This window comes from Oratosquilla oratoria, chromosome 40 (genome assembly GCF_046742065.1).
Source record: "Oratosquilla oratoria isolate Oo_2021 chromosome 40, ASM4674206v1, whole genome shotgun sequence".
NCBI lineage: Eukaryota > Metazoa > Arthropoda > Malacostraca > Stomatopoda > Squillidae > Oratosquilla > Oratosquilla oratoria.
In genome coordinates this window covers 38,658,495-38,673,829 of record NC_134816.1, presented here as the reverse complement: position 1 = coordinate 38,673,829, position 15,335 = coordinate 38,658,495, and the positions used below count along the sequence as shown (strand labels likewise).

Here is a 15,335-nt window from a genome sequence, read left to right as displayed (position 1 = left end):
TGCTCGAGAATTTGTGCGTTTGATATGAAGTGTATTGTCGAACAGGCAAAATGGATGGAGCACTCGTCCATTCAGATTGCGTATTATTCATTGTTGCCAAGTCCCACGTAGTAATGTTACTATATTTGGAATATTTTATAATTGTTTAAATATCAGTATATGGTGCCGAATGCCCTTAAGATTATTTATGGTAATAGAACGTAGGAAGCTGTACCAATTAAACGTAAGCACGAATTATATTTATGGTTTAGTTGATAGATACTACATTTAGTACATATAAAAGAACTAATTTTCAAGTAGTGTTGCACCCTCTAGTAACATATTGTAGTTGGGCAAATGAAGGAATACAGGTTGGGGCTAGTTATTCATGTATTATTAACTCATGATATTTATAAGATCTTAATTGAGCATGGCCATGGGAGAAATAAATTAAATTTCCAAATCAAAATTGTCATCCACACTTATCCAGGTAATTGTAGTTTTTTTTTTGAAAAAAATCAGCCTTACTATTTTTCTTCTCCCCTACTTTTTATAATTTTCATTTTCTAAAGTTAAGGAAAAAATAAAATAGGAATATTCATTGTAAAATTAATATGACACTTCGCTACAGAAATCGCCAGTTTGATTACACTGTGTTGAGTTGATAACTAGAATGAAACTTGCACTATCTTTATATCTAATCTAACCCATCCTACCTTTTTTCGTCTCAACTAACCTATCCTATCTAGTCCTAAGTAACCTTGTTCTACCCAATTGCAACCTAACTGAATATAGAACATACCTTGTGGGGTGAAGTGATGTTGATGTGCCTTGATTGGGAGGGTGATCATAATAAGAAAAGAAATTAGGGTATCCGTCATTGATATACTAATTGTACATTTATGTATGCGTTTATTCATTTATTTATTTAGAAGGGTATAACATCATAATACTACTAGATTTAAACAAAAATCCATTGTTGAAATAAAAAACAAAGGTAATGCAAGTTTTGTATATTAATCATTAGTTGCAGACCTCATCAGTTAGTAGATACAGTGAGAAAGAGAATATTGGGTCGTTTGTTGTTGTTGTTGTTACCTAAACTGACTGGCTAAGCAGTTCCATTCTTAACAGGCCAATCCATTGTTTAGCATATGAAGAGAACTGGGGCCCCTGTGTAAATATATTAACCCCTGGAATACAGTGACGCCTATGTAGGCATCATGAGGTGCGAGGGAGCATATGAGGATGCCAACATCAGCTTCCTGATCATATTTACTTTGTATTTATAGCTGAGTGACCCTCTTATTCTATGAACAGGCTTGATCACTTTTTCAGTGGTTACAAACATTCTGGATGAAAGAGAATGAATATAACAGCTGTAAATTTATATTTTATAATGTGCGTATTGTGATGCAACATTGTATGTCAAGGAGCTTCTGTGTGCACAAATATTTAACTAGTATTGAAGAGGCTAGTATTATATAGTAATACCATATATATATATATTATATATATATATATATATATATATATATATATATATATACTGTATCAATATATATTTGTATTTAGTAAAATGTTTGTTAGAATATTGGGGTCAAGCCACTTTGTTTGGGGGCATCTCTATATTTTGTGTGTTTTTACATTTCTGAAAATTTTCATTTGATAAAATAATAAACAATCAGAATTGTGATTTAAATTTCACTGCTGGTCAGTGATTTCTGCAGTGATATGGGAGATGCTTTGTTATTTTGTAGAAGTGCACACCTACACGATATAGCAATATAAAATTAGATATTCATTTTGTAAATTGTAATACATTAATGTAATGTTTTTCATGGCATAAATCAACAATGAAAAACCTTGTTAAAAGCAAATATACCACTGAACACAGCTGTGATGATGGGTTTGAGATGCTATATTGTCAACTCCCATTAATATCAGTTTGATGATGGCATTTACACTGTGTACCAGGTGTTCTCCCTCTCCAAGTAACATTACCATGCTACGTATTTTTAAAACCATACTATGGAGCTGCTCTACACCTTGCAGTCCATTTGGATGCCAAAAACTGGCTGTCAAAATTTCTGACGACAACAACCCTAATAACCTCTGGAATTACAGGTACCGTATTACTAAATATGGGTTAGGTAGACAAATTTATTGTACTTTAATTTCTTTGACCACTGCATTTGTCAAAACAAAGATGGTGTCTCAAGCAGTTGTTGTGGCTCCATTTGTTAGTGTATCACTTTTACCAACTTTTTCAGTTATTGATTTCTGCCTAGAAAAACATTATTATGTTGGTAAATTATAATTTACGAAGTGAATATTTAATTTTCTATTGCTAAATTCATGTAGTTGCGCACGTCTAAAAATTTATTGAGGAGGGTACTGGTTGTGAGCTCTCCATCACTGCACTGTTGCCTGAATCTGAAAAGTTTTCTCTGGACCTGTGATGTCTGCTTGTGCTGGTAACTGCACAGTTTGTGTTCATCAATCACCTTCCTGGTTCATCAGCTGGATCAGGAGGTATATTTGAAAGTTTCCATGCTGTACTCTGGAATTCAATTGGTTGTGCCACCCTTCACAACTATTGTTGGTACAGGTTGCTTCCTTGAAGGCACACCACTGCCAAGGGGCACAATGTTGTCCAGAGAGCCAGGTGTCATGGATATAAGTAGATAGAGGTTCTACTTGAGGTGTTGCAACAACTGCCAATAGATCAGATGATGGGATGATATGCTCATCAGGGATGTAGGAAAGTGCAAACAGGAGCTTCATGTAGTTGTAGATCACACCTCGTGTCCTGTAAGGTACTGCCAGGCCCAACTCCTGCACTTTCTTCCTCAAAGCACTTCCCCAGTAGAAGCTACATCCTCTGAGGGAAGCTTGTGGAATCACTGTTGCTGCAGCTGACCACAGAACAGCCTCAAAGTTGAAGACGATGCTTGTCACAGACCTCTGGGAAACCAGGTCCTGGATAACCTGGAAAACAGCTGTGTAGTCCTTTGTGCTTTGTCTGGACATAAATGTGAAGATCAAAGGGACTTGTTTAACCAGGGGTCCCTCCTCATCACCCGTGTAGGCATGAATAGTAAACAACTGGATGAAGGGGTGGTTGATGACCTGGAAGGTGCCATCACAGAAGAGAGCTTGAGCCTGTCCAAGCAACTGCAGTTGGTTCTGGTTGCAAATGGCAGATGATGTGCAGTGGCATCCAATTTGATGCCCTTGAAGAAGTCTCTGGGTAGTTCTCTGCTGTTGCTGGAGGGAACTTGGCACAGTGCCACCTCATACTCAGTTGGAGTAAACAAGTCTGTACTGGGCAAAGGTAACTCCACTGTTGTAGAGTCCGTGCTGCCATCCAGAACAGTTGTCATACTCTAGTGCATGGAGGTAGTTGTTGGATTCATGGTCTTAAGCAACACCAAGAGTAATCTCTGCATTCCTGAATCTTGTGGAGTGTTTTCTTAATCTTCTGACAGGAGGCATGTTGACTCAGAAATGAAAGTGATATGACAATCTTCTGTACTCTTACATTTTATAAACACCTGTGGTTTTAAGCTGATCTTAGTTGTGAACAGCTGTTAGTGACTCTGTTTTTGATTGGGATGAATGATCTGACATAAGGCGTGAAAGTTCCCGTGATCTCCTTAATCTGCTCATGTCAATGACCTAATACCTTTGATTTGATATGTTTGAATAATCCATATTTTAATGTCTCACGTTTGCTTATCATATGAAGTGTGAAAACCCCTCTGTGATCTTCTTGATCTGTTTATGTCAAGTGCTTAGCACCGTTATGAGTCGTACTTGACAGTTATTAGATTAGATTTGAGCTATTCCCACCCTTTGAAATAAAAAACAAAATATACAAAAGTATAAACAAATTATTAAGACATTACCTCACTGATTTTCCATCCTATGAAAATAATAATAGTGTATATTGTATTTTTTTCAGTAGTGATTATTATGAATCTGTGTGTTACCACTGTTGGTGACAGAGTTTGGGAGAGTATGTGATAGAAGAAAGCTAAAGATAAATGTGGGTAAAAGTAAGGTGATGAGATGTACAAGGGGTGAAAGTGGCAGTAGACTGGAAGTGAGCATTAAGGGAGAGCGACTGGAGGAAGTGGATAGTTTTAGATACTTGGGTGCAAATGTGGCAGGAAAAGGTGGAGGTAGAATGTAGATTGTGAGAAGCGAGTAAATGCCTTGGTGGATTAAAGAGTGTAATGAGGAATAGACATTTGGGAATGGATGCTAAGAGGAGACTGTATGAAGGAGTGATTGTGCCAACAGCACTGTATGGGGCAGAAACATGGAACATAAGAGAGGAAGAGAGAAGGAGTTTGAATGTGTTTGAGATGAGATGTCTGAGAAGTATGATGGGGGTTACTAGACTAGATAGAGTGAGAAATGAGGAGGTGAGGAGGAGAACAGGGGTGGAAAAGGAGTTGGGAGATAGGGTTGATGAAAGAGTATTAGGATGGTTTGGACACATGGAAAGAATGAGTGAAGAAAGGTATGGAAGGCAGATGTGGAGGGAGTGAACATGAGGGGACGTTCTAGGATGAGGTGGATGGATGGGGTGAAGGGGGCTTTGGGGAAGAGGGGAATGTCTGTTGAGGAAGGACGGGAGAGGACAGAAGATAGGGGTGAATGGAGAATGGTTGTATATGGATGATGATGTGATGCATGAGGTGGAATGGGCGTGGGGATGGAGGGCGAGGTAATATGTGTGAGCACAATTTGACGCAGCCCAGAAGGGATTTCTCCCCGTCTTCTCCTTTTATGCATGGGGGGATGGAGAGGGGGGGTCGCCGATTTAATGAAGCAGCCTTGCTGTGGATGTGCTGTGTCTTGCGACACTGCTTCTGACCCAGGGCAGTGGACAAGGTGCAGGGATGACCCGTCATCTAGGAGGTGCTAAGATGAGAGAGAGGGTGGAGGGGTGTGGAGTGTATTCAGGGATGGAATGGGTGGGAATGATTTTATGCCTTTTCCTTTTTGGCTACCTCCCTTGTAAGGGGGAAAAAGCCTAGGTATATGTATGTATGTATGTATGTATGTATGATTATTATGAAATATCTCCTGGGGCCCAGTTCTCTTTGAGGTCCACTTCTGGTAATCATTGTATAGTGATGTCTAGTTTGTGTCTTGTAACTTTAATTTGTACCATGCAATCACATTAGTATTAGCAGTAGGTTATGTAATTTGCAGTAGGCTCGTATATGGGTCATTTGTTGCCCTGGGGCTTCGTGACTGGAAACCCGCAGCCCCTCCCCAGTTAGGTAGGGCAGATGGTTGACAGTATGGAGAGTCTTTACATGTGTTTTTGTAAGGTTTTTATCTGCAAGGCAAGTAAATGAATTAGATTACCATTGTCCTTGAAGTGCATTAGAATTTGGGGGGTATGTATTTTCATGTCAAATTCAAGTGTAATTTGAATATCATGACTGTTTTTCCAGTCCGTTCAGTGATTTACTAATGTGTGACTACAGAAGTAAAAGTTTGTTATCTGTCATGAATTGATCTTTTGAAATGTAGGTTTGTGAGATGTTGAAAGTACATTTAGCTCTTTTATTGACATTGCAGCATGGAAGGATTGACAGAAGTCATGATGAACCTACGCGTAGGTCAGACGAGCCTAAGCCGTGGCAGTGCGGAGGAGGGAACAGCCGTCGGCGGGGAAACGACACTTATTGGGCCTCCGTCTCCAAATGCCTTCAGATATACATCAGATAAACATCCAAAGCTTGCTTTGGCCAATATTAACATGCTCCAAAAGAGAAGGGAGTTATGTGATGTTGTGCTAATTGTAGGTTCAAGAAAAATCTTTGCTCACAGGTAAGGATTTCGGTGACATTTTTGTGATAAAAACTAATTTAATATATATATATATATATATATATATATATATATATATATATATATATATATATATATATATATATATATATATATATATGGAAGCTTGGTGGCTGAGCAGGTTAGGGCGTCGTTACTTGCGGCAAAGGTCAAGGGGATGGCGGTTCAAATCCTGCCACCAGCAAAGTTGAACCAAGGACATGGTTCATTAAATTCCACGCTACAAAGTCCTCTGTGTGGGGCACCATCCTAGCCTCCCGATAGGCGGGAGTTTGTATACTGTATATGTTTGTAGAAATAATTACAAGTAAATGAAAATGGGAGGGGATGTTGGATAAAGTTTGTGTAATATCCTGTAGATGGCTGATTAGTAGTATGATAGTTCTCATATGTCCTTTCAGCCCCTTTTTCCAGAAATTAAGTTTTTGATTATTATTATTATTATTATTTTTTTTTTCATTCAGGGTCATCTTGTCAGCATGCAGTCCCTATTTCCATGCTATGTTCACATCAGAATTGCTGGAAGCGAGACAAACAGAAGTTCCGATCAGGGATATAGATGAACATGCAGTAGATCTTCTAGTTAATTTCTGTTATACATCGGACATAACCATTGAAGAATCAAATGTACAGACACTTTTGCCTGCAGGTAAGTATGTGGGACCATCACTTTGTTGTTACATTTTTCAATAAATGGATCTGAAATGTATGATTAATGTCTCTTGAATAAGACCTGCCACCTTGAGGTACCTGGCATCCGCCTCTGGCCACAATTCGTTCACGGGAGATATACAAAGTTGTTGTTAGTGTGGGACATTGTAGCATGAGGTGTTCTGTGTCTCCTCTAGTGTGGTTGCACCTTGGGTGGTTTGAATCCGTGACCAGGCCTATTCTGTGTTGGTATTGTTTAATGCTGAGCACATGCTCAGTGTGGTTTTTATCAGGTTGAGGAGGGCTGTATCCTATGAGGGTTATGTCTGGTGGTGGGTGGAGTATTGAGTTTGGTGGTCTGTCTTGAAGGGCTTGTACAGTGATGCGAGTTGTACCCCCCCCCCTCCTTTTACTAAAAGGATGAATAATATATATTTATTGTTAGCTTAATTTGTGGCTGGCACTAAAACAAATGTAATATCAGGAAGGTTGCATTGTAGTTTGTAGGAAGATCCATATTCTGACAGTTTGAGTCTTAAAATTTGTGGTTCAAACTCCTCTGAAATCACACAAATTCTACCATAGTTGAGAACTCTGTGATTAAGAGTTTTGGTAATTGTAAACTGTCTTACAAATATTTTGAAATTTCTTTCAGCATGTTTACTACAAATGCAAGAAATCCAAGATGTTTGTTGTGAATTTCTCAAAGACCAATTGCATCCATCCAACTGCCTTGGCATACGAGCTTTTGCCGACACACATTCCTGCCGGGACCTGTTACGTATTGCAGACAAATACACACAACATAATTTTCAAGAGGTAAGATGTTGTAATGTTTGGAAGAGTTTTTGATTGAGAGGATTAGGAGAGGAACAGAGAGTAATTGGTGAGGAACAGTGTGGGTTTAGGACAGGTAGGGGTTGTGTGGATCAGATTTTTGTGGTAAGGCAGATATGTGAGAACATTTTAGAAAACAGTAAGGATGTTTTTGGGCCTTTATGGATTTGGAAAAGGCCGATGACAGGATAGATAGGAAGGTATTGTGGGAGATATTGCAGATATATGGGATAGAAGGAAAGCTTTTGAGAGCAGTCAAGAGTTTTTATGAGAGTAGTAGAGCCTGTTTTAGAATTAGTGAAGAAAGATTAGTAAAAGAAGTGTGGAAGGCAGAGGTTGAAGGAGTGAATATGAGGGAGCATCCTAGGATGAGATGGGTGGATGGGGTGAAAGGGGCATTACAAAAGAGAGGAATGTTTGTGGAAGAAGGATGGGAGAGGACAGATAGGGGTGAATGGAAAAGGGGTGTGTATGGATGATACTGTGATGCATGAGGGGGAGTGGGTGGGGGATGGGGGGTGAGGAAGTATGTATGAGAAAAATTTGACGCAGTCCGAAGGGATTTCTCCCTGTTTTCTCCTTTTCTGCATGAAGGGACGGGAGAGGGGGGTCGCCGAATTTATGAAGTGGCCTTGCTGTGGATGTGCTGTGTTTTGCGACAGTGCTTCTGACCCAGGGCAGTGGACAGGATGCAGGGATGACCAGTCATCCAGGAGGTGCCAAGATAAGAGGGAGGGAGGAGGGTAGAGGGGAGTGGAATATATAGGAAATGGAATGGGTGGGAGTGGTTTCTGTGCCTTTTTCTTTTTGGCTATCCCCCGTGCAAAGGGGAAAAAGTCTTTGGTATATGTATGTATGTATGTAGTAGAGCCTGTGTTAGAATTAGAAATGGAGATACTTGAATTGAATTTTATTTGGTATTGAATCAATATACATGAAGTGCAGGTAATGAAAAGAACTCATAGTTCGAAATAACAATGACAAATGCCGAGGATAACACAAAAAAGCTTGTAAGCTTATTTCCATTGTAGTTTGAGGTAAAGGTATCATGTTGTCATGGCTGTTCAATGTATATATGGATGGGGGTAGTGCAGGAGGTAAAGCCAAAGGTGATGGAGATGGTTAAGGAAAATGGAGATAAATTGGAGATAAGCCAGTTGTTGTTGTTTGCTGATGACACTGCTTGTAGCAGGATCAGAGGAGGGATTAAGGAAGTTATTGATGAAGTTTGGGAAGATGTGCAAAAGAAGGAAGTTGAAGATAAATGTGGGTAAAAGTGAGGTGATGAGATGTACAAGAGGAGAAGATGGCCACAAATTGGAAGCGAGTATTAAGGAAGAGAGGCTGGAGGAAGTGGATAGTTTTAGATACTCGGGGGCAAATGTGGTGGGAAAGGGAGGAGTGGAGGTGGAGGTCGAGTGTAGATTAAGAGAAGCAAGTAAATGCCTTGGGGGATTAAAAAGTGTAATGAGAAATAGACATTTGGGAATGGACGCTAAGAGGAGATTGTATGAAGGCTGGATAGAGTGAGAAATGAGGAGGTGAGGAGAGTGGGGTTAGAAAAGGAGTTGGGAGATGCAGTTGATGAAAAATTATTGGGATTGTTTGGACACATGGAAAGAATGAGTGAAGAAAGATTAGTAAAAGGTTTGAAAGGCAGAGGTGAATGAAGTGAACAAGAGGGGGTGATTAAGGATGAGATGGATGGATGGGGTAAAAGGGGGCATTGGAAAAAAGTGGAATGTCTGTTGAGGAAGGATGAGAGAGGACAGAAGATTTGGGTGAATGGAGAATAGTTGTGTATGGATGATGCTGTGATGCATGAGGTGGAGTGGGTGGGGGATGGGGGGTGAGGGAGTATGTGTGAGAAATAAATTTATGCAGCCTGAAGGGATTTTTCCCTGTCTTCCCCTTTTCTGCATGAGGGGATGGAGAGGGGGGTTGCCAATTAAATGAAGCTACCTTGCTGTGGAAGTGCTGTCTTGCTGCATTGCTTCTGACTCAGGGCAGTGGGTGAGATGCAGTGATGACCTGTCATCCAGGAGCCAAGAAAAGAGAGAGGGGTGGGAGTGGAGTATGTGGGGGTGAAATAGGTGGGAGAAGATTTATAGCTTTTACTTTGGCTATCTCCCTTGTAAGGGGGAAAAGCCCTTGGTAAATGGATGTGTATGAAAGATGTTTTCAAGTAGATTAATAGCAGATCTTATATACAGTCAGACCTCACTGAACACAAGTTCCTTAACCGTCATGCAGGACAAAATAACTGGTCTTTGGGGGGAAATAGGTTCCCAGGCCCTCTTCAGACACTGGCACATGATAGGGCAGGCTTTTCAAATTGGGCTATCGTGAATCATGGATGTGTTTGGCAAATGCCGGGATATCTTACCTATTCGTGTAAATGTGAAATTTTGTGCACAATGAAGTAGCATAGTGTGAGGTCTGATAGTATATATATATATATATATATATATGGAAACTCATGAATAAATTATGTTCATACAATTAATTATTACGTTGTATTTCTAGGTGATGGAAAGTGAAGAATTTATGGAATCACCAGTTAATCAACTGATGGATATAATTTCTAGTGACGAATTAAATGTGAGGTCTGAAGAACAGGTGTTCAACGCAGTGATGGCTTGGGTCAAGTATAATGTCACTGAAAGGAGGCCTTATCTCGCACAAGTAAGTATAATAGTAATTTATTTATTTCTTGTAATACATTTAAGAATTTTGAATTGATGTGCAATTAAACATTGGTTATTAATGATATATCAAAGCTTGGGGTTGTTAATTTTTTTTTTTTTTTTTTTTCTGCAAGGTTTTAGAGAATGTGAGGTTGCCTCTGCTGAGTCCGAAATTTTTGGTCGGAACTGTGGGCTCGGATCTGCTCATTAAGAGTGATGAGGTAATGTGTCTACCAACTACATAGTACAGTATATTGCAAATACTTATAAAAAAAAAGTGGATTTATGCTTGAAGTACAGCTATGATACTTTGCTTATAAAAGATCCATTATTGTTTTCAGGCTTGTCGTGATCTTGTGGACGAAGCAAAGAATTATTTGCTATTACCGCAAGAACGACCATTGATGCAGGGCCCACGAACTCGGCCGAGGAAACCCACAAAGACTGGGGAAGTTCTCTTTGCTGGTAAGCATAAGCGATGCTATTTCATCAAATCATTTACTTTTGAGAAGTGAAGAAAATTATTCCATCTTTCTCATCCCTTTGATTGGGGCTAGATTACTTACCAATGAGAGAGAGAGAGAGAGAGAGAGAGAGGGGGGGGGAGAGAGAGAGAGAGAGGGGGGGGGAGAGAGAGAGAGGGGGGGGAGAGAGGGGGGGGAGAGATGCATAAATACTTGTAATAGCTTAGAAAGTTATGTATCCTAAAATCGAACAATACATAAATTTGTATCTAAATATGATAACTAGATATCAAGGATATAGATTCAGTTGGAACTGTAAATGAATTTGAGGCCAGGTACAGTAGATTGTTGAGTAGGAGATGGGACGCAACAAGCATTACTCCTCTCCTGTATATTGCAATTAGGTAAATACATGCACACTCCTCCCTATCAGGAGGCTAGGACGGTGCCCCCTCCCGATAGGGGGAGTGTGTGACGTTAAACCATATCATATCATCACTTAACAATGTGCATAGGAGTGGAGTATGTTGGGATGGAATAGGTGGAAGTGGTTTTTATGCCCTTGTAAGGGGGGAAAAAGCCTTTGGTGTATGTATGTATTTGTACTTGTCATAGACCAAAAGTTCTTTTATTGACACAGCGCTCTAAAAAGAAAAAAGAGAGAGAAAAAAAAAAAGCAAAACATAAATTCCCACAAGTCGGGGTGGTGTTAAAGCAAGGTATGATAGGCCACTATCATGCATGAGGTGGAATGGGGGGTGAGGTAGTGTGTGTGAGCAAAAATTTTGACGCAGCCCGAAGGGATTTCTCCCCGTCCTCTCCTTTATATGGGGGGACGGAGAGGGGGGGGGTTGCTGATTTAATGAAGCGGCCTTGCTGTGGATGTGCTGTGTCCTGCGACACTGCTTCTGACCCAGGGCAGTGGACAGGGTGCAGGAATGACCCGTCATCTAGGAGGTGCTAAGATGGGAGGGAGGGTGGAGGGGTGTGGAGTGTTTTCGGGGATGGAATGGGTGGGAATGATTTTATGCCTTGTCCTTTTTGGCTACCTCCCTGGTAAGGGGGAAAAAGCCTTGGTATATGTATGTATGATAGGCCACTCCCTGAATAAGGGAGACAAGGCTTTCTTATTATGTACTTATACCAACGGCTTTTTCCCCCCTTACAAGGGAGGTAGCCATAAAATCCACTCCCACCCATTCCATCCCCACATGCTCCACTACCATTTACCCTTCCTGCCTCATATCTTGGTTCCTCCTGGCTTTATTATTAAAAAAGTTATTCTTGTATTTTTCTTACAGTTGGTGGGTGGTGTAGTGGAGATGCCATTGCATCAGTGGAGCGTTTTGAGCCGACAAGCTGCGAATGGAGGATGGTGGCACACATGAGCAAAAGAAGGTGTGGTGTTGGAGTGGCAGTCTTGTCAGACCTTCTGTACGCTGTTGGTGGACATGATGGTCAATCATATCTGAATAGCGTGGAAAGGTGAGTGTCCATGGAGTATTCAGTTGTTTGCTATGCAAAGTGTGTGATAAATATTTAACACTTTTACGGCCAAGTGTCAGGCAGTGCCTTGGAGGCAAATAGAATAGTATGGTAGCAATTTTACCTAAGTAAAACTGCCTCAGTGTGAGGATGGTGAAGAATAACAAAATCATTTTTTAATTGGGGGAGTATCACTGTGGAAAGGAAGCAGCCATGATGAGGATGTACTATATTGCTTCTGACTCAGGCAGTGGGCAAGAGACAGGGATGACCTTTCATCCAAGAGGAGCTAAGATGAGAGGGAAACGGTGGGTGGTGGATGGGAGATGAATAGACGAGGGTGGGTTCATGCCTTACCTGGCTACCTTCCATGTAAATGATACATGGACTCGGAAATTTACCTTATGAAGAGAGGCTTAGGCACCTTAACTTGCACTCTCTGGAAAGATGCAGAATGTGGGGTGATCTAATAGAGGTGTTCAAGTGGATCAAAGGCTTTAACAAGTGTGATGCAAACAAGGTCATCATATTAAGACAACAGGGCAGGACTCGCAGTAATGGTTATAAACTGGACAAATTTAGATTTAAAAAGGAAATAGGCAAGAATTGGTTTACTAATAGGGTGGTCAACGAATGGAACAGACTTAGTAACCATGTAGTGAGCGCTGAAACTATCAGTTGTTTTAACCTCTTCAGTACAGGCCTTAAATCTTGCGGGCAGCAGCCGCTGCCAGCCGTACAACGTATCGTAATAATACTTGCATCATAAAATATAGTCACCGCTTATATCGATCATTCTCTCTTTCACCCGTGAATTTTGATAACCATAGAAAATGCGATTATAGACAGTTTAGAGAGTATGTCATTATGCAGGGGCAACTACAATAAATATAATCAAGACGCCGATATGGCAGCCTCGCGTATCCACTTGCTCCTCATGACGCCTACGTATGCGGCACCGTATGGAAGGGGTTAAGAAACGATTAGACAACTTTATGGATGGGGATGACCGGTGGTGATGGATACGGAGCTGTCTAGTGTAGGCCTTATGGTCTTTTGCAGTCTCCTTCATTTGTATCTTATGTTCGTATGTTAAGGGGGAAGAGGCCCTTAGTATGTAAATAAATGATTATCATTATTTCTTATTTTGTACACTGAGTATGTTGTATTTTTAGATATACAGTGAAACCTCTCATTAACGGACGTTAATTAGCTGTGTTTTTGGTGTTTTGGAGTGGTTTTTGGGTGGCATAGTGATTGCACGAACTAAACAGCACCAAAACAGCGAAAACACCGCAAACACAGCTAATTAATGTCCATTAATGAGAGATCTCACTGTACCTACCTTCCTTGTAAGGGGGGAAGAGGCCCTTGATATATAGATAGATGGTTATAATTATTTCTGGTTATTTTGTATACTCTGTATTTTTAGATATGGAGATATATTGTATTTTTAGATATTTTAGAAAACGGAGAAAAGCGGGAGGTAAGCCAGCTGTTGTTTGCAGACAACACTGCACTTGTAGCAGGATTGAGGAAGTTAGTGACAAAGTTTGGGAAATTGTGTGTAGAGGTGGAGGTAGAATGTAGATTGAGAGAAGCGAGTAAATGCCTTGGTGGATTAAAAAGTGTAATGAGAAATAGATATGTGGGAATGGATGCTAAGAGGAGATTGTGTGAAGGAGTGATTGTGCCAACAGCACCGTATGGGGCAGAAACATGAAACATAAGAGAGGAAGGGAAGCAGTTTGAATGTGTTTGAGATGAGGTTTCTAAGTATGAGGGGGGTTACTAGGCTGGATGGAGTGAGAAATGAGGAGAACGGGGGTGGAAAGGGAGGTGGGAGATAGGGTGGATGAAAGAGTATTAGGATAGTTTGGACACATGGAAAGAATGAGTGAAGAAGACTACTAAAAGAGGTGTGGAAGGAGTGAACAAGAAGGGCGAACAGGATGAGATGGATGGATGGGGTAAAAGGGGAGTGTCTGTTAAGGAAGGACGGGAGGGTGAATGAAGAATGGTTGTATATGGATGATGTTGTGATGCATGAGGTGGAATGGGTGGGGATAGGGGGTGAGGGAGTATGTGCGAGAAAAATTTGACGCAGCCTGAAGGGATTTCTCCCAGTCCTCTTCCTCTGCACGAGGGAACGGAGAGACCCTTCATCCAGGAGGTGCCAAGATGAGAGGGAGGGGAGTGGAGTGCGATAGAGATGAAATGGGTGGGAGTGGTTTTTATGCCTTTGTTTTTTGGCTACCTCCCTTATAAGGGGGAAAAATGCCTTTGGTATATGTATGTATTTTTAGGTATACCTACCTCCTATGTAAGGGGGAAAAAGCCATTGGTATGTGTATTTTTAGATATACCTGCCTCCCTTGTAAGGGGGAAAAGTCCATTGGTATATGTACATGTATGTATTTCTAGATATGATCCACAAACCAACCAATGGTCCTGTGAAGTGGCACCCACAAGCACCTGCCGCACCAGCGTGGGCGTTGCAGTGCTGGACGGATACTTGTATGCTGTAGGAGGGCAAGATGGGGTCTCGTGCCTGGATGTCGTTGAAAGGTAAGGACGAACAACGAAAATGGGATGGGTGCAAATCTTAGAGCTCGTGAACTTGTGTACGATTCAATGTTTTAAGTTTGTTTCAAGCTTCCTCTTTTCTAGTATTTATACGTCAAATTCAAGAAAGTACTTTTACCAAGGTTGTGTATAGATGATGCTGTGATGCATGGAAGGGAGTGGGTGGGGGATGGGGGTTTAGGAGGTGGTTTTGTGTGAATATTTTGATGCAACCCGAAGGGATTTCTCCCCATTTTCTTTTTGTGCATGAGGGGATAGAGAGGTGGGGGGGGAGGGGATGTCGCTGATTAAATGAAGCAGTTTTGCTTTTGATGTGCTATGTCTTGCTGAATTGCTTCTGACCCAGGGCAATGGGGGAGATGCAGGGATGGTGTGGTGAGTTTAGTGAGGTGATTGGGGATCATCTTTTTTATTTTTCCCCTTTGAAGAGTAAAGGCAAGAGGATACTTGGCTACCCTCCTGAAAGGGGAGAAGGCCCTTCATGTGTTGTCATATGTCTACAATATAGTTAAATTTCAACACTTAAAAATCTAATTTTAGGTACGATCCCCAACACAATCGATGGACCAAAGTGGAGTCAATGAGAACACGTCGACTGGGTGTGGCCGTTGCCGTATTGGGAGGATATCTGTATGCCGTTGGGGGCTCAGACGGACAAAGCCCCCTGAACACAGGTAAGGTATTTTTTTTTAATATACAGTATTATAGGAAATTATGTCTCTACTTTTTCTTCTAGGTAGTGGGTGGAGGACAGGGCCTCTTAGCCTTG

General features: G+C 41.0%; 2 protein-coding genes across 2 annotated transcripts in view; one reads left to right on the top strand and one right to left on the bottom strand.

Annotated features, from left to right (window-relative positions):
• Positions 1–15,335, top strand: part of dbo (Kelch-like protein diablo) — a 25,495-nt gene that overhangs the window by 180 nt on the left and 9,980 nt on the right. Inside the window, exons 2-10 of the mRNA XM_076177538.1 lie at positions 5,584–5,835; positions 6,321–6,505; positions 7,163–7,326; positions 9,871–10,029; positions 10,166–10,252; positions 10,373–10,496; positions 11,797–11,980; positions 14,405–14,548; positions 15,107–15,240. Coding sequence (XP_076033653.1) covers positions 5,585–5,835; positions 6,321–6,505; positions 7,163–7,326; positions 9,871–10,029; positions 10,166–10,252; positions 10,373–10,496; positions 11,797–11,980; positions 14,405–14,548; positions 15,107–15,240 — 1,432 coding nt within the window. The 5' untranslated portion in view covers position 5,584. The remainder of the gene's footprint in view (positions 1–5,583; positions 5,836–6,320; positions 6,506–7,162; positions 7,327–9,870; positions 10,030–10,165; positions 10,253–10,372; positions 10,497–11,796; positions 11,981–14,404; positions 14,549–15,106; positions 15,241–15,335) is intronic.
• LOC143020537 (uncharacterized) lies at positions 1,549–3,651 on the bottom strand. Its single transcript, XM_076176968.1, has 3 exons — positions 3,611–3,651; positions 3,112–3,259; positions 1,549–2,970 (listed from the first exon to the last, which is right to left on the bottom strand). The coding sequence occupies exons 1-3, from the start codon at positions 3,649–3,651 to the stop codon at positions 2,479–2,481; spliced, it is 681 nt and encodes a 226-aa protein (XP_076033083.1). The 3' UTR covers positions 1,549–2,478.

Excerpts from the sequence above, each read along its gene's own strand:
- LOC143020537 (XM_076176968.1), bottom strand. The coding sequence starts at position 3,651 with ATGAGCAGATTAAGGAGATCACGGGAACTTTCACGCCTTAT. Across the intron at positions 3,260-3,610 it reads CGGGAACTTTCACGCCTTAT|TTCCCTCCAGCAACAGCAGA; the intron begins GTCAGATCATTC and ends CACTGTGCCAAG. Across the intron at positions 2,971-3,111 it reads TCTGTGATGGCACCTTCCAG|GTTATCCAGGACCTGGTTTC; the intron begins GTCATCAACCAC and ends GCTGTTTTCCAG.